The sequence below is a fragment of the Macaca thibetana genome, chromosome 4 (genome assembly GCF_024542745.1).
Source record: "Macaca thibetana thibetana isolate TM-01 chromosome 4, ASM2454274v1, whole genome shotgun sequence".
Lineage (NCBI taxonomy): Eukaryota > Metazoa > Chordata > Mammalia > Primates > Cercopithecidae > Macaca > Macaca thibetana.
This window is the reverse complement of record NC_065581.1, coordinates 68,273,897-68,293,780: the sequence shown is the minus strand read 5'-3', so window position 1 is coordinate 68,293,780 and position 19,884 is coordinate 68,273,897. Positions and strand designations below refer to the sequence as shown.

The following is a 19,884-nucleotide window of genomic DNA, read 5'->3' as shown; positions in this document are numbered from 1 at the left end:
TACGCCCCCACACTCCAAAAATAAGCCCTACTGAATAGAAGCATTAGTCTGGGGGAACTGTCCTAACCAATTGGTAAGCAGTCTGTCAATTTTTATCATCTTTAAAACTAATAAACAACAAAGAATAGACACTAGCCTAACAGTATAATTCACAGTCCTAAACTAGCTTCCCAAGTAAGGGGACCCGAAGAGCACTCTTCTCACAAACCCTAGAAGCTGATTTTAATTCTATTTTAACATAGGACGTGCATACTCAAGTCAGCATATGTCTGTATTTGATTCAAATTTGGTACATTCAGAGATTATTCAATCTGGCACTTAGTCAACATGGGCCAAAGGCCCTCGGTAATTTCTAAGACTGGAGGCAGCTCAAGTATCTCACCCTGTTTGTGGTATTAGAGAGTAAAGTACTATAATAAACAGTAGTCCTACAGCTTTCAAACATGAATTAATATCTAAATATGAGGCAGCTCTTGTAGGTACTATCGGGAACATAAAGCAGGGGTGAGCAAACCCTAGCCCCATGCCTGTTTTTAAAATCGATCGGAACATAAGCACGCTCATTCATTTACATGTTCGTTTATGGCTACTTGCATACTACAATGGGAGTTGACTAGTTGCAACAGAGATCATAAGGCCTGCAAAGCCAAAAATAATGTCTATTTGGCCCTTCTTGGAAAAAATTGGACAACCTCTGCTAAAAAGTATATATAATATAAAGCATTTTATGTTTGAACTTTGAATGATCAGGAAAGGTGAGCTTAAGAAAGGTTTTACCTGAGTTACTGGGTTACAAAAAATAAAGTAGGTTCATTAAAGTCCCATTTAAAGGAAAGATCAAATCTCTTAAAACTAGTCTTAAGTATTACGCTATTATGAAACTGTTAAGAGTGATAAAGAAGGCATGAGTCCCAAGGATCCATAGCTGTGTAACTGAACTATCGCTATGCAGTTTTTCTGTATATTTTCTGGAAATGTTTTAAGTTAATGTCTGTTCTAGTCTCACTCATACGGAGATATGCCGTCATCTTTGCATTACCATAAATCATACTTCAAGGCACCTACCCCTACAATTTGCGCTGTTTTTCAATTTACAGGGGAAAACCAGGGTCCCATTAGAGGACAGCGGCATGCTTCTGAGCAGATAAAGAGCCTGAGGCCCGAGGTGGACACCAATCATCAATCCACATTTAGAATCACTGTTTGTTTTGAGCTGAAAGAGACCTTTGATTTCTCTGTAGTCTCCTGGACTTTCATGAATTCAACAAATTTTATGCTTTAACACAGCTTTTTTTTAAAAAAAAAGTCTGAAAATATTTTTTAAAAGAGTTTAGGAAATTGATAACCAGCAGATGTGAAGAGCTGTATGTGCTCTGGGTAAGACACTTCCTCTCCTGCTGCTACAACTCCCTCACAGCAAGACAGCCCTCTTTCTAACCCCATCTCCCACCCCTCCCACCTTTGGAACTCTTTCACCAAATGATCTAAAACCCACTATCAGTCATTGCAAAATCCCCCATATATTCTTAATCTTTTTTCACAAACAGTCCCTAACTTCTGCTAAATGAACTTTGGTTCTCCCCTAAAGACACTGTTTCCTGAAGCTGTCCCACTGTCCAAAAGAGCAACATCCCAGCAGACCTACAAACCCATGAGTGACAGAAATAAATGTTAGTTGATGTAAGCCACTGAAATTTTGGAGTTGTTTGCTATGTAACATGCACAGCAAGAGGTGACTGTTTTAGAAACTGATACAAGAGGGGTGCTGCCACAACAGAACCCTAAAATCTGTGGCATTGACTTTGAGACAAGGTGGTAGAAGATAAGGAAACATATGCAATAGTGAAATGGCTGGTAAACAGTGCCCCACAATAATCAGGAAGGTAGAAAATGTATCAAATGAAGTTATAGTAGAGCTGCCCTAGCTGACCCACAGAAAGAGAGAAACAGATGTTTAATGTTGTAAGCTGTTGAAACCTAGGCTTATTTACTATGCAGTATCATTCCAACAATAATGGAATATCTCAAAGGCCACTCATACTGTTTGTCGACTAGATGCCATTCACTCCGGGCTATTCAAGGACACTGCTAGAGCAATTTGTCCTTGTCCTGAAAGTATCAGATTTACCTCTCTACAGTTCATTTCTAACACTAAACATCTTGTAATGTCATCCTTAAAAAAACCCTTTCCTGCCCACCTTGCCCTACGATAATCTAGTCTCAGCACAACCACCACAATAATTCTTTAAATACTACAGTCAGATTATTTCTTTTCAGCAAATTCCTCCAATGTGTTTCCAGGTCACTCAGAGTTAAAACCAAGTCCTGTTATAGTCAGCTTGCACCCTCCCTACCCCTTCCTTCCTTGTTTCCTCTGTTACTATTCTCCCCCCAGATCATTCCACTTTAGCCACATTGTCATCCTTGCTGGTCCTTGCACACTTCAGGTAGGCTCCTACTGAAGAGCCTTTCCATCTGCTGTGTTCTTCTCAGAATGCTCTTGCTTACAGATCCAGATATCCAGACATTCTTCACGCCTTTGCTCCAATAAGACATCTGTGAATGCCTCCCTGTCCACCCTATTTAAAATTACAACCATCCATTTCTGTTTTCTTTCATCTATAGTACTTACCACCTATAACCTACGATATATTTTATTTAATTGTTTATTCACTGTCTCTCCAGATGAAATGAAAGCCCCAGAAGTTAGGAGTTGTAGTCTGTCCTCTTTCAGATCTATCTCCTTAGTGTCTACAATGGTACCTTGACACACAGTAGACAGTAGCTATTTGTTGAATGGAATGAGTGTGTAAGATAAGAATCAGGCCTAGATTATATTTTATATTTCTAAGTTATAAACTAATAAACCAGGCAATGCAGACTGAAAAAGGAAGCTGCAGTGAAGACAAAGATATAATACAGTTTTACTAAGATATTTTTTTACTTTAGTAATAATTTTTTTTCTTTTTCTCTCATTTACAATAAAGGAAATAAAACAAGAAATTATGAGGACTACAATTCAACATAATTGTATTTAGAGCCCCTGGACTGAAGCCTTATTTTCAAAATTACAGTTATTTTTTATATTTCTAATATACAACTTTTTACCATCATAGAAGAATTGTACCTCCAGGGAGTATATTTGTATGATGTACCAGCTTCCTAAGAAATGAATAAAACATTCAGCTATAATTCTTAAAACAGACAACAATTTACTCAATAACAACTAGGATCAATTTTTTGGAAAGCAGTATATGAAGTTCAACTATTCCAACTAACTGCCTTTTACTCTTTTCCTTCTCAATCTTTCTCCAAACTAAACAAAGAGAAAGATTGAAATTATTCCTGTGCCAAGGCTCAGATATTACTAAAAGTAACCTTTTATCAAGCCAATTCTTTTAGAAGAAAAAAATGTAAAAAAAAAAAAAAAAAAGAGAGAGAGAGAAGCTAACAATATTTGTAGATAAGCACAATATAAACACCCCTTGAATGAAGGCCTGCTTACTTACCACACAGACTACATATACCTTTCAGCCATGAGAACAAACAGGACATTAAATTAAAATGAGCACTTCTCATTATCATTGAATAAGTTATATGAATCTAGTCACTAGATTTGGATGCAAAATGTGTTGCTTCAGTTAACCAAAATTAAATTTTATTTTAAACCAACACATTTTACAATAAGGCTACCCTAGAATTATTTTGTTAAGGGGAAAAATCCCCCACAAAACTGAAAATTCGAGAGACAGAGAAGAGAAAATAATCCACTCTTCATTGTAAGCACTAAAATGTCACATCTACCAAGCCTTTTAAGATTACTGTGATATCTTCTTTTCCCCAAGGAACTCATTACTTGTATTTCAGTGAAGACAGTGCTGACAGACACCAGCTCCCTTATTAAAGATTTCCTTTTTGTGGGAAGTTAGCAAACTAATCATACCATTTTCAAATTCAGTTAACAGGTACGTTTTGGCATACTGAAGATAAAGCCATTATATTCACTCCAAGTAAAAGTTTCAATTGTTTTGTAACTCTAGCAGCGACCTTTTATTTTTTATCACTTACCAAGTCCTAAAAGATCCACAGTGGGCTCCGCAGCTTTTTTAGGGCTGGTACTTTTTTTAGGCTCCAGTTGCTGTTCTTCTTTCTTCTGCAGCTTTAAAGTAAATAATTGGATTTATTAATTTTTCTTAAGTAAATTTAACAAAATTTTAAGCCCCAATTAATTACACGTTTTTGATAAACAGTGTAAAAAAGTAAATGAAACACAGTATAATAAAACCTAGAATATTGTTCATTATATAAAAAAACAAGTAAACATGACTGTTGAAGTTGCAATGACAGTCCTTACATATTGGGACCCCAAAATTGTGAATAAAACAATTTAACTCTTAATATAATTGTCCTTAACTACTAGCTCTTTCATATGAAATTACACAATTTAAAGAAACACATTTCATATTAGTTCCTAGACACTATTAATGTACTTCTGTGTCCCCACTCAAATTTCATCTTGTAGATCCCATAATTCCCATCTTTTATATGAAATTACACATTTTGAAGAAATGCATTTCATATTATTTCCTGGCTACTACTAATGTACTCCTATGATACAGTTTCATTCTGTGTCTCCACCCAAATCTCATCTTGTAGCTCCCATAATTCCCATGTGTTATGGGAGGGATCCAGTGGGAGATAATTAAATCATGGGGGCAGGTCTTTCCTGTGCTATTTGTTTCTGTTAAGGGGGAGTTTCCCTACACAAGCTCTCCTTGCCTGCTGCCATACACATAAGATGTGACTTGCTCTTCCTTGCCTTCTGTCATGATTGTGAGGCCTCCCCAACCACACGGACCTGTGAGTCCAATTAAACCTCTTTCTTCTGTAAATTGCCCAGTCTCAGGTAATGTCTTTATCCGCGGCATGAAAACGGACTAATACATCCTGTTAGCTGAGGCTGGAGAGTCCTCAGAGTCTTCATGAGCACACTGTTAACCCATCATCCACACACTGTATGATACATGAGACACAACTGCCAAGAAAAGTCTAATGAAATGGTATTTGATATACTTTCTTCCTGAATCTACATTATTAATTACTTTTTAAATATAATATTCTTCTAGTTCTCAGGAGCCCAAGTCACAGTTACACATTCCAAACTTACTTTCTCACAAAAAACACTGTATAGGACAGAATGAAAAAACCTACACTTATTGGATTATCAATTCTAAAGCCTACTTCTAATAAACTAAGAAAATAAAACTTTCAGTTGAGTACAGTGGCTCACACCTGTAATACCAGCACTTTAGGAGGACAAGGTGGGAGGATCCCTTGAGCCCAGGAGTTTGAGTCCAGCCTGGGCAACATAGCAAGACTCTGTCTCTACAAAAAATGAAGAAATTAGCTGGGTGTGGTGGTGCACACCTGTAGTCTCAGCTACTCGGGAGGCTGAGGCTCAAGGATTGTTTGAGCCCAGGATGTCGAGGCTGCAGTGAGCTATGATTGCACCACTGCAGTTCCAGCCTGGGCGACAGAGTAAGACACTGTCTCTCAAAACAAAATAAATAAAGAAAGAAAACACCAATTCATTTGTCAAACCATTTCAAGATCATTTCTTCTACAACTACCTAAAGAAAATTCACAACTTAGTTATATGAGTTCATTTTTTGTTAGCTACTAGAGATATGTTAACTTCTAAAAACATGTATCTATCCTTATTTGTTTTTTAATCACTATACTCTCCCTTAGAATTGTTTAATCAATTAGCCTACTATTACCAGCTGTCAAGTCTTTAATAACTCTCTCAAATACAGAATTAGCCACCTGTAACAATATATACTTTTCAGAAGTTTAATATAATCCATTTCACATTCTCTATGCTTTCACTTTTCAATCTCTAATACAGGTTCAGACTTATCTTGCTTATCAAAAGGATTTCAAAATAATTTCAAGAAAAATATTCCCTGTAGTCATGAAGTAAGGAATTCTTTTCAACTGATTACTCAATCTGTTATTATAAATAATCAAATCTGCAAGGGAATCTGAGGATCGTGTGGCCACGAGCATGCAAACTTCAAATATTCCAGGGCAGGATCCTAGCAGCTTCCTGGGGTAGGTCTTCATAGGGTTACATCACAGCCTATAATACTCTGGAGAGTGTCTTAAAGTAGTCTTTAAGTAGGTACTTAAGTCTAATCCCTATTTTACTTTGGCTTAAAAATCAGAAAACTTTGAAGTTGAAAATAAACTTAGATAATCTGGCCAAACACACATTCATTCTGCAAATTAACTGAGGCTCAGATGTTATGTGCCAAATAGGAATACAGGAACTAAAATTCTTATTTTCTGCCACTCCAAATTTAGCATTTTTTTTTTTTTTTTTTTTTTTTTTGGGGGGGGTGGTGTATTTTACTGCATCTTCTTCCACGGAAAAAAGCATAAAACAAACTAAACTTGTGAGGAATTCCTTCCTATTTATTTTCTATGACCTAAGACTTTGGAACCTCTTCAGGCTAAAAAGGATCTTTATAAAAAATTCAAATAGAAACTCTGGTTTATAAAGCGTCTGTCACCAAATTAGAACTACCTTTTAAAATACTGCTGAGTATGAAACTATCTGTCATGGTTTGAAAAGGAAAGAAAAAGCCAAATCGAGCAATGCAGAGGTCCTCTGGTAATCCCGACCCCCCACCCCCAGAAATACTGCAAACAATTTGGAAAATATCTTTCTTTCCAGATGTTCACACATGTCTCTGTGTTCTAAAAGCTTCTCATGTTCCTAACATTTCAATTTAAATGGGTAGTGATCAACCATTTCCATAGGAAACTATATAAATGAGAACATATGTATAGCTGTGCAAAGTAAAGAGAAACACTAAGGCAAGAATAAGGGAAACCCTAAACAGCTTATCAAATTGCAGGTGGGGCCCACTAGCAGTTTTTGAAATCTATTTTACAGGCCACAACTAAACATTTTTTTTTGGCATATAAAAATGATACAGAATAGAAAACAGTACACTGCATAAAAGAAGGGTAAATATTCCTAGATTGTTGTTTTGCACATTTGTACACACATGTGAGCACAAATCTGGATCATAATGTAAAATGTATTTCTTAGCAGAGTGGTAGGTTGAGAAACACTGCTCTAAAGACAGTCTGCTCCTTTGCTCCTACAATGGGTCAAATTATGAATGAGAAATGTTTATGCCCTAAACCCCATTATTCCAATTAGAGTTGGCTATTCTAGATGGATTTCAACAATTCAGACATGAATTATCCTTAGAGTTGGCATCTGAAAGGTTGTCCCACAAATCAAAAAAGCAAAAGGACTGATCACTTTAAAATCTACTTTGTATCCCTCCATTATCGAATCTTGTGGAGGCCATAATCTGAACGCATCAATGTGTGGCAAAGGTGATTTTAGAGATTACTCTTCTACGTCTTCATAGTATATACATTATATACGTCTTCATATATATATTAGTGAAAGCCACAAAGATTAAATTCAAATGATACTCTTCTTCATTGATAATTGTAAACATAAGAAATTAAACTCTTTTTTATTTTTAAAACATTTAAGGATAAATACACCAAAGCACAAACTACATAGGTAAGGAAACTTCCTAAAATTCTAGATAGAGTAACAAGTACTTAACCTTTTAGAGCTTAATATCCATTAAGAGTTATTAATTTTCTATATAGTTTTCTTGAAAGACTTTCTAACAAAAATTGAAAGTTATTTCTTATTTATATTTAAAATTATTTTTACAGATTTTTGTGTAAAATGACAGGAAGTAAGTACGTATTTTCCTAGTCCTAGATGAGTAATAATAACTAAAAATACAGACTCAGGAGATGCTGTTGTTGGAATGTGTCACCCAAAGTTCACATGTTGGAAATTTAATCCCAATGTAACAGTTTTGAAAGGTGGAGCTTAGTAAGAGAAGATTAGGTCAGAAGGGCTCTACTCTCATGAACAGATTAAAATCATTACCACAGGCATAGGTTAGTTATCAAGGGAATGAGTTTGTTACAAAAACAATTTCAGCCCCCTCTTGTTCGAGTGCTCTCTTGCCCTTCCAACTTCCAACCATGGGATGATACAGCATGATGGACCTCACCAAATGCTGGAGCTGTCCTCTTGGACATCTCAGCTTCCAGAACCATGAGCAAATAAACTTCTTTTGTTTCTAAATGAGTCTGTGCTATTCTGTTACAGCAGCACAAAACAAACTGAGATGGAATAAAGAAAATCTTTGCATATACACTGCCATTATGAAGGTTCCAAAAAACCTGAAAACATGCAATTCCCTAATAAAGATACAGACACACACACACACATAGATTCAAGGTTTTTAAAAAAATTTTTTAAATATCTAGGTGCTGTGTTTTATTCCATTACATTGTACATTTAAACCCAATACTATCACCAGTAAATCAAGGTAGGCAAAGCCTATCAAAAGACTACTTCCACACCGAAAGCAATTGCAACAAAAACAAAAATTGACAAACGGGACCTCATTAAGCTAAAGAGCTTCTGCACAGCCAAAGAAACTATCAACAGTAAACAGAAAACCTACAGAATGGGAGAAAATATTTGCAAAATATGCGTCCGACAAAGGTCTAATATTCAGAATCTACAAGGAACTTAAACAAATTAACAAGCAAAAAACAACCCCATTAAAAAACTGGCAAGGACATAAGCACTTTTCAAAAGAAAACATACACGTAGCCAACAAGTATATGAAAAAATGCTCAACATCACTACACGTAGCCAACAAGGATATGAAAAAATGCTCAACATCACTAATTATTAGAGAACTGCAAATCAAAACCACAATGAGACACCATCTCACACTAGTCAGAGTACCTATCATTAAAAAATTTTTTTAAAATAACAGATGCTGGCAATGCTGTGGAGAAAAGGGAACACATATACACTGCTGGCAGGAATGTAAATTAGTCCAGTCATTGTGGAAAGCAGTTTGGCGATTTCTCAAATAACTTAAAACAGAATTACCATTTGACCCAACAATCCTATTATTGGGTATATGGCCAAGGGAATAAAAATTATTCTACCATAAATACATATCCACACATATGTTCACTGCAGCACTGTTCACAATAGCAAAGACATGGAATCAACCTAAATGTCCATCAACAGTAGTCTGGATAAAGAAAATGTGGTACATAGACACATGGAATACTATACAGCCATAAATAAGAATGAGATTATGTCCTCTGCAGCAACATGGATGGAGCTGGAGATCATTATCCTAGGTGAACTAATGCAGAAACAGAAAACTAAATAATGCATGCTCTCACTTATAGGTGTGAGCTAAACATTGAGAATACATGAACACAAAGAAAGGAATAACAGACACTGGGACCTACTTCAGGGTGGAGGATGGGAGGAGGGACAGGCAAAAAACTATCAGGTAATATTATGCTTATTACTTGGATGACAAAATAATCTGTACACCAAACCCTTGTGACATGCAATTTACCTATATAACTAAAACCTGCACATGTACCCCTAAACCTAGAATAAAAGTTAAAAAAAAAAATAAAGTAAAAATAAGAAAAGACTACTTCCAATCATTATATCATGACCACTGCTAGGACTGCCTAATACCGCCATATTCTAAAAGTTGACGAGACAGGTATTCAGTTTCTGACTGAAGGGGAAAATCATGGCTGGCCTCAGATATCGGACTAGGAAGAGACAGTTGAAATAATTCTCTTTTGTCACACTGAAGAATCCAGCATTTGAAAAATCAAACATTTAAAATTATTAAAATCAAATCTAATGAAATAAGATAGGAAGTCCAGAATAATTTTCTTCTTGTCCCTCATTACAATATCTTAGCAACAAGGTAATTTAAATAATCCAGATTAATCAAGAAGAGAGCAGCAGTACCCTGTGTACATGCTAAAAATCCTGTCTCATGGCCACTCTGAAGTCTAGTTTCTACAGTAAAGCACATTTGATGCTCTTTGTCTTTCTTTACAACATAAATCACCAATGTTAATGTGTAGAGAGGAACGGCAGATTTCCAAAATGTATTCCAATTAAACATTTTGGTTAAAAGATATATGTGTAATAGATTATGTCTTCCTGAAAAGCTTTTCTAAAATGGAAAAATCTTCAAGAACATGTTTGACTTTTTCCAGGTTTGCCTATAACACAACAAGTCATTTTTATCAAATATTTTCAAGACATAAGGTTGTAAACCTTAAACAACAAACATGAATACATAAACTATCAATTTGTACTTTTGTTCTGTAGCATACCAATTGTATTGTACTTTGCAAAGACTTACAAGATACAGTTATTTAAGATACCTAAAATACAGCTATCATATAAATACAAAGTAAATATTACCTGAAAGCCAAATTTTAGAAGATTTAAGAATAAAAATGCTATTGTCTTGTTAGGATTTACGGGCAGGGATTACTGGCGTGTGATAACAGTAAATTAATACCTTGATGACCACACATTCCCTCATATAACTGTCATCTTTTGATATCTCACATTCAGTTCAGACATGGCAAGCAATACATACGGACTCACTCCACTTTAAATTCTGCTGCTATTAAAAACACTGCATAGGAAATTTGTCTTTTAATAAGTGAAGAATGCAGTCAACCGTGGGTAGATAAAATCAGGCAATCTATAATTTATTAAACAAAATTTTCTAACAAGCAAGAACATAAGTCTACTTAGATAAAGCAGTTTTATAAAACGTAATTTCCTTAGATTCATATTGAGCAGACGTCTCATTCAAATTATTAAAGCTTTTATTAGCAGAAGCTTCACTACCCAATCTTTTTGTGATTCATTATCGCTACTCCACAGAATATAATTGAATAAAAAACTATTTAGGTTCCAACTCCTACATTTACCACCATTTCCTAGCCCTTTAAATAACAGACATAACAGCTGAGCCTCTAGAAGGTGATTCACTATTCTTCAGCTGGCCAGTTAATGTAGACAAGAGCATAAATATATACTACAATAGGAAAGCTATACAATTTTCTAAGTTCTAGTGGTAATTATTCAAAATTTTCTTTAAAAACTGACATCTCAAATTATAACTTAGTTTATTTATAATCAGTTTCCTTTAATATCCCTAGAATCTTAGAACTAGAAGAAACATAAAATGTATTACATTCAACTTTTTCATTTTAACATTAAGGAAATTAAATGACATGATTTGTCCAAAGGCTCCATAAGTAGCTATTGTGGCAAAGGTTAATCTCCTAACAGGGTTCCTTCCCCGCGCCATAGTGGCTTTTGCTGAATAATTTCTATCTATCAAAAATTAGATTTAAAAATAAATATTTACCCAATGCTTAACAATACATGCATATTCTTACAATGACAAAACAGAAAACTGCAATAAAAAAAAAAAATCATGCCAGATGGCACATGACTGTAGTCCCAGCTATGTGTGAGGCTGAGGTAGGAGAATCGCTTCAGCCCAGTAGTTGGAAAACAGGCTGGACAACATAGCAAAAACTCATCTCAAAAAACAAACAAACAAACAAACAAAAAACACAATCTGATAGAGGGTCAGAGCAAGTATGCCAATACTTTTAACTCAAGGTACACTATAAAGACCACATGAAAAGTATGATTATTTGAAGTTCAAAGGTAATGGTAGTCACGGGTGATAAGGATTTTATAAAGGTAGTGACATTAACTTTTAGGTATGTAGGAAAAAAAGGAAACAGTCAAATAGGAAACACGGTTCACTCTGTTGCCCAGGCTAGAGTGCAGTGGCAAGATTGCAGCTCACCGCAGCCTTGATCTCCTGGGCTCAGGCAATCCCTCTACCTCAGCCTCCCAAGTAGCTGGGACTACAGGCATGCACCGCCACACCTAGCTAATTTTTGTTTTGTTCTGTTGGGGATTGAGACACAGCCTCACTCTGTTGCCCAGGTTGGGGTGCAGTGGAGCAATCACTACTCACTGAAGCACTGACCTCCCTGGAACTGGCAATGGCACCACGTGAAGAACACTGAGTGGGAAAGGTGCTAGATGGTGGATGTATCTGACTGACCTGTAGTTCTACATGTAAGGAATAAAAGATAAATCTGAAGATTTTTATTCTACTTCCACAACATGGAAGGACCTAAATAAATAGCCAACTAGAGCTAGCATTCATATATGTCACCGTTTTTCAAAGGGGGTAGTGAAAAGAAAAAAGATTACTCCTGGAGAAGTGTGTTGTGCATATGCACTACACTGGGGAAGAAAGATTTGATCACCATTGTTGTAGGTGAAAGGCTTTGTGACTGTGATGTGGTGAGAGCAATACTTTAGGAAAAAACTAATCTACTGCCTCAGTAGTACTTGATATTTGAAATATATCAAAAAAATTCTAACAAGTTACTCAACAACATAATTCCCAGAATACTATCCCATCTGATTACCTACTGAAATCTTCATAGTAGGTTTAACCTTTACTAAAATTTTCAGTAAAAAATTCATAAGTTAATATTATCCACTATATTACCTACGTTAGTTGTTTACTCAGATAAAGTCTTTTGACCATATGCTATAAATACATTAATAAAAATCAGTCTTATATTCCTACATAGATTGATAGCTATAATTACTATGTTTGCATCTGTATGCTTTCAAAACTGAATTATATACAACCTTAAAACTATTTTATGTGAGAAAAAATCTTATATATAATTCTTGTTTATTCCCAATATCTTATTTATTCAAAATCTTTAGTTTCTTTTTCTCCTGTTTACCATTCTTTATAATATAGATCTTTTTCAAATTAAAGCTGTCAACACATAGAGTACTCTTTTTGAATTTAATATTCTTAAATTGTATTTTTAGGGTTTAATTTATTACAATCTACATCTTATTTCCCCAATCATATGGACATCTTTCATTAAATGTTCTCTGTAAAGCCTATGGACACTACCGTCCCAAACAATATTTCACTGGGCTGGAGAAGTTATCAAGGATTTACATAAATTTCAGAAGTAGAAGCAGCCTTGAAGACATTTAGTGACTCCATTATGTGATACACAAAACACTACTGTAACATCTCTCTTACACATTCATTCTCTCTGTAAGAAAATCTTCCAGTGTTATGGAATCACCACGTATGATGATACAGCATATTTTACATTCAGACAATTACAAGTATTAGAAAGTGTCCTCTTCACACAATTTGTAACATCTACCCATTTATTCACACTCTCTATGCTACAGCCATGCAGAAAACAAATGGAGGAATAAATTTGTGGAGCTGACCTTCTCCAAAGCAAAAGAAGACCATTAATTCATATCAGACCTTTGGTCATCTAAAATTCAATGACATTTTCTTTTGTGCTATATTCAGGACAGTTGAGTTTGGGTACATTTGCTTCAGAATTTTACATTTATCCAATTTGTTGGCATTTATTTTAACACTATCTGAGGAATTTATTCTGTCATTTGATATCTTAACTAATCTTTACCGCTTGGTCATTTGAAAATCTGAACAATATGGCACAGATATCCACAGTTAACAAAAATGCTGAAAAGAATGAAGTCCAGTATTAACCCCTGAAGAAAGCAGAGAACTTCCTCCAAACTGACATCAATTCTATTAATTGCATAGCTGTCTATCCGGTTCATAATCTACCTTAATATCTGATCATCAGGCCCACTGTCTACATCTTGACCAGAAGCATATTTAAGAATCTTGGCCAATAAGCAAGCTTAGTCTGATAGGAACTGTGGTTTGTTTTGTTTGTTTGTTTGTTTTGTGAGCCATGGTTTCACTCTGTTCCCCAGGCTGGAGTGCAGTGGCAAGATCACAGCTCACTGCAGCCTCGATCTCCTGGGCTCAGGCAATCCTCCTACCTCAGCCTCCCAAGTAGCTGGGACTGTAGGCATGTACCACCATGCCCAGCTAATTTTTGTTTTGTTTTGTTGGGGTTTGAGACACAGCCTCACTCTGTTGCCCAGGCTGGAGTGCAGTGGCACAATCACCGCTCACTGAAGCCCTGACCTCCCAGGCTCCGGTGATCCTTCCACCTCAGCCTCCCAGGTAGCTGGGACTACAGGTACAAGCCACCCATGCCCAGCTAATTTTTTGCAGAGATGGAATTTCACCATGTTGCCCAGACTGGCTTTGAACTCCTAAGCTCAAGCAATCCACCTGCCTCGGCCTCCCAAGTGCTAGGATAACAGGCATGAGCCACCATGCCATCCAGGAACTGTTCTTAAAGAATCCATGGCAGACAACCAATCAATGCTGGTAAGATTATGGAAAAGAAGTAAGTTGTTAAAAAAAAAAAAAATCCATTTGAATTTTGCATAGAATCCATGTCAAGTTTAATGATACAGCATTCATAATCCATTACAACATCCTTCTGAAAATTAAGATGTGAGCCCATCTCTAATCTCCTGGTTCCCTAGTTTGTAGCATTTCTCAAAGAATGACCTAGAGTGCTTTATAAATGATTCTAAAAAGTTTCTTATTATTCATCCCAAATACTGAATGGCTACACTGGTAAGTTTCCTTAAAACAATACTTTGAAGGATTTTCATGAGAATTAAGCAAAATAATTTAAAGAGAGTACCTTTCACAGTAGCTGGCACATAAGTGCTTCTTAAATGGTAGCTGGTAGTGGTTGCAGTAATACATTTTATAGTTACATACCAGGACTAGTAAGCACTAGGGATACAAAAATGAAGAACACATGTTTCCTAATCTTAAACTCATACTCTAGTTATGCAAATGGACACAAACATAATCTGGTTCAGTGTGAATCAGTGTAATGATGGAGTTAGAAAACAGCAGTTTTCTGGGGGCACACAGGATTGGCATGCTTATTCGGCTTAGCATGTGTGTGAATGATGAGGCAGGTGAACACAAGTCCCGGTTTGCTCAAAATAACTCCAGTTGATGCCTGTTATTCCAACTTAACTGTTTAATAGTGCCTGCTTTCACTCTTACAAGTATCCCATTTGAAATACCCATCATAATTATACTTAGAGCCTTTAACTTTAGACAGGAATTGGCTACAGTACTGCTAAAACTGTCATTAACAGGTAATGACAATGGTAAGCTCCTGTTTGTAAGACTCTATGGATTGCATGCAAATGCCCAGTCACCCCTCAGTAGTGAATTAGCAAGATTTTTTAAAAGCAGTAAACCCAACAGGAGTGGCTATACCTACAACTGTACCTTTAACACTCATCTCACTATTGTTATTCTTGTTTTTACACAGTATTCTGGAGGTCTGCAGAGAAGGAAAAAACAAAGTAGTTTTTTTTTAATAATACCACTTATTAGCAAAACTATGAAAGAAAAAAAAATAGCCAAACACCTGAGTTTTAACCCCAGCATAGACACTTCCCAGCTGGGTGACTTTGAACAAGTCACTTAGTATCTCTGAACATGGCTGGCTTCATAGGTTTGCAACGTATGCAGTCTCACAGCACCCCAATGTTACATTTAATATTTTCCTATGGCCATCTTGAAATTTGTAATAATTTTCTCTTTGAATATCTATGTTGTAAATCCTATGGGACATAAGCTTAAGCACAGGATATATGTGCAATACGTGTGTCCCCACTGTTCCTTGCTGTACATCTGCATATAGGGCTCATGATGCTCCATGAGCACAGAGTTCCAGTACAAGACTGCAAGTGAATACAAGGTAAGTATATTAGCTCTAAGACAGGATGAGTAGGGGTACTGACAGCTGCAAGAGACTATGCTTTCTGTTCCTACTAGAACTTGCTTCAAAAGCAGAAAGAAGGCAATGGTGTTCTAAGAAACAAGGAAGACCAAAATATTCTATCCTATCTTACTCATGTCACTTCCCTGTGTTAGCCAACACATACAGTGAAAGTGATGACAGAGAAAGAAAAAAGATAGGGCAGCCAACAGTTCTTTTTCTTTTCTTATCGGTAAACTGAAGGTAGAGAGTGTTGATAGAAAATATGTGTATCAAGAAGTGAACTAAAAACAGTAAAGTTAGTTTCTGCATGTTTCCACTGCTCTGCTAAGAACAAGTGACGTATGCATGTGCAAGCTAAGAATATGAAGTGTACCCCTTCATTGATTCCATATATGGGTTAAATGCTCTTATGTTTGCAATTAAAACTTCACTGCATAATATAAATAATAAAATTCATATTAAGAAAGTAAAATTTAATTTTTCTTGATTTAAAACAACATTAAGTAACAAAAACACACCTTCATAAGTACAGAGACTGTGGAAGAAAAAAAAGCTTTATATTTTAGTACCTTTAATGGTACTTTTTATTCCTGTTTTCCAAACAAGAGGTCTCTAATTTTCATTTTGCACTGGGCCTGCAAATTATGTAGCTAGCCCTGTGAGCCTAAGCTTTTGATCAGTAAAATAAGAATAATAATAGCTATCATATTGACATTATGACTGCTGAAATAATATTTAAGATTCATATTACGAGACTTTCTACTTCTGGTCCAGCAAGCAGGGAGCTTGCAAGCCACCATTCTGTTTTAACAAGTAAAAAGCTGAACAAACTGGAAAATAAACACTTCTTTTAAGTCTATCAAAGAAGTGAAGTCATAAGGCAAACTGTAGCCCTGAAAACAAGAGAGACAGGCAGATACACAGAATCAACTTATGGGGATAGAAACCCAGTCCCAAGGTAGGAAAACCTGAACTATAATTGATGAACTGCTGGAGGCTCAAATATGGATAGGTCTGAGAGATAAAAACTCCAGAGGATCCAGTCATAAGGTGGCCCTCACCCTTCTGAGTTTTACCTCCAGGATCTTAAGCAGGTTCCTACAGTGAAGATTGGGAAAAAAAAAAAAAAAAAAACCAACCAACCAACCTTGGGCTCTGGCAGGGGGAACTGAAAAATAACTATGGTTGGCTCTCTATCTGTGGGTTCCACATGCATGAATTCAACCAACCACAGATTATAAATATCCAAAATAAATAAAAATAAAAAACACAACAAAAAATACAAATTAAAAAACAGCCTAACAATCTGCATAGCATTTACACTGTATTATGTATTATAAGTAATCTATAGATTATTTAAAGTATATGGGAGGATGCACATAGGTTAGACACAAATATGACACTTTATATAAGAGACTTGAGCATCTCTGGTTTATGGTAACTGCAGGAGGTCCTAGAACCAATCCCCCATGAATACCAACAGAAAACTGTATTTTGAAATATGATGGAACATTCTGTTCTTTTTAACAAGGCCTGCCCTAAAGAGAAACTATTTTACCAGAGCCTGACCTGCTAGAAGTTTTATTAGAGCGTTTTTGTAACCTACCTAGAGGAAGGAAAATACCCAATTCTAGTCCTCTCCAGCCATCCTGTCTCACCTAAGGGGTGCAGGATAGAGGCACTTGTGAAGTATATAACCCAGGGGCAAAGGCTCATTAAAAGACTGAGACCTAATCACAGGATTATAGAACACTTCCCCTCCCCCAAGATATTAATAAAGTCCTATTTATCTGAGTTCCTTTTACCCAGTACATCATGTCTAGCTTTCATTAAAACATTACAAACATACTAAAAGGTAAAAAACACAGTTTGAAGAGAAAGATCAAGCATCATAACCATACTCAATTATGGCAGATACGTTGGAATTATCAGACCGTGAATTTAAAACAGCTATTATTAGTATGCTAAGAGCTCTGATAGAAAAAGTAGACAACATGCAAGAGTAGATAGTAATATAAACAGATGAAAATTCTAAGAAAGATTCAAAAAGAAATAAAGAGATCAGAATTGAAGAATGCTTTTGATGGGCTCATTAGTAGACTGGACACAGCTGAGGAAAGAATCTCTGTCCTTCAGGATATATCAATACAAACTTCCAAAACAGAAAAGCAAAGGAAGAAAAAAAAAAAAACACTGAAGAAATGGAAAAGAATATCCAAGAACTGTGGGACAACTAAAAAAGTGTTAACATACATGTGATGGAAATACCAGATGGAGAAGAAGGAATGGAACGTAAGAAATATCTGAAACAGTATGACAGAATTTCCCTAAAATTAATGTTGGATACAAAACCACACATCCAGGAAGCTCAGAGAACATCAACTAAGATAAAAGGCCAAAAAATTATACGCAAGTACATCATGTTCAAACTGCAGAAAATCAAAGAAACAGAGTTGAGATCCTTTGCCCTTACCTTTTCTTGCTGCTTTCCTTCCCCTTCCTATTTTTGGATGTTACAGAAATAGACTGAAAAGCCATATAGCATATTGGTTAAGGATACATATTCTGAAGGCAGACTGATCATGTTCAATTCTCAGCATGGCCACTACTCAATAGCTGTGTGACCATGAATAAGTTGCCAAACTTCTGTCTCTCAGGTTCTCATCATAAATGAGAATAATAATGGTATCAACCTGATATAACTATTGTGAGGACTAGGAAATACTATATTTAAAGAGCTTAGAACAATGCCTCACAAACATTAAGCACAAAGTATGTGCTTGCTATTTTTATTACCTTCAGTGACCCATGTAATCTAATTGTTGACCCTTCCACCTAGGCTGCAACATTCTTAAGTATAAGCTTTAACTTAGTAAAACGACCTTCTATCAAAGCGTATATATTGAGGAAGTATTTTCCTAATTTTCTATTTAAGGAAATTTCTAATTTACTAAGAAGAACTGTAAAGCATGCATGCTTACTGAACAAAAGCCTTTCTTTCATTAACTAGGAAATGAAAGCTTTGCACATAAAGTAATTGGATTTCTTCCCTTTTTATTGCCTCACTTGCAATAAAGCTTCAAATGATTGCAAAAACATTCTAGAAATTCCATGAAGAAAAAAAATGTTTTCAATTTACTACAAGCCTGTAACAGAACCTAAAATACAGTTTTCTGCTACAACCTACACATTCTTTATCATCACAGTTACTTTAATAATAAGCAAGTGTTAAAAAGCTATTAAATCTTTGGCGGTTTTCTTCTTTTAGGCTTGCGGGCATTGTAGTATATGGTTATTTAACTAACAAAGTAAAGTTATTACCATCTTACTATTGCTTTCTGTTAAGTAATAATTCTTATTTTAGGTATTCAATCCTTTCTTTTTAAAACTAGGTACAAAACAGTAAGAACAGAGCAAACCATCTTGGCTGAAAGAGTTTTTTTCACATAGTAGTCAATATTGTTTCAGGCTAATGAAATTTACTCATTTAAAGATAACCTCTCAACTGCAAGGACATTCTGTATTCTTGATTAGCACAGAATAAGAAAAATATTAGTTTATATACTCACTAGGATGTTTTTCTTCATGACAATGCCATATATTTATAATAGCAGCTTTACTCATTGAAGCCCTAAGCCTGAAACTACTCAAATGTCCGCTAACAGCAGAATAAAAAAATAAAGTATGGCGTATGTAGACAGACAATAGAAAAATGTTCAGCAATAAAAAATGAGAATGCAATGACTTGAATGAATCTCACAGACACAATGATCAGCAAAAGAATCCATACAGGGGAAGAGTTGCATGGTATGATTACATTTATGAAACTCAAAATCAGACAAAACTTATCTTGTTGATATAAACCTAAATAGTGATTCAAAGTTTTTAATAATCCTCTTAATTTTGTCTTTAATCTTGAGAAAATGGGGCAGGGAGTGGGTGAAATCCTAATAGGAACTTCAAGTGCTACCTAGAGTGATATTTACTGAAGAAAAGGACACAGAAATCAAATTTTAGACTTTACAAGTCTAAATCCAGCAGCTATTGATTATTCCCTTGAACCACTGTTACTGGTTGTATTAATTAATTTATATATGACAGTTTGGTCTACTTAAAAATAAGAGCCGGCCGGGCGCGGTGGCTCAAGCTTGTAATCCCAGCACTTTGGGAGGCCGA

The 19,884-nt window shown here is 35.6% G+C and overlaps 1 protein-coding gene across 6 annotated transcripts in view; it reads right to left on the bottom strand.

The window, feature by feature from the left end:
* Window positions 1-19,884, bottom strand: part of SMAP1 (small ArfGAP 1) — a 428,466-nt gene that overhangs the window by 20,121 nt on the left and 388,461 nt on the right. For all 6 annotated transcript variants that reach the window (XM_050789718.1, XM_050789720.1, XM_050789724.1 and 3 more), the window contains one exon: window positions 4,069-4,159. In XM_050789718.1, the coding sequence (XP_050645675.1) occupies window positions 4,069-4,159 (91 nt within the window). The remainder of the gene's footprint in view (window positions 1-4,068; window positions 4,160-19,884) is intronic.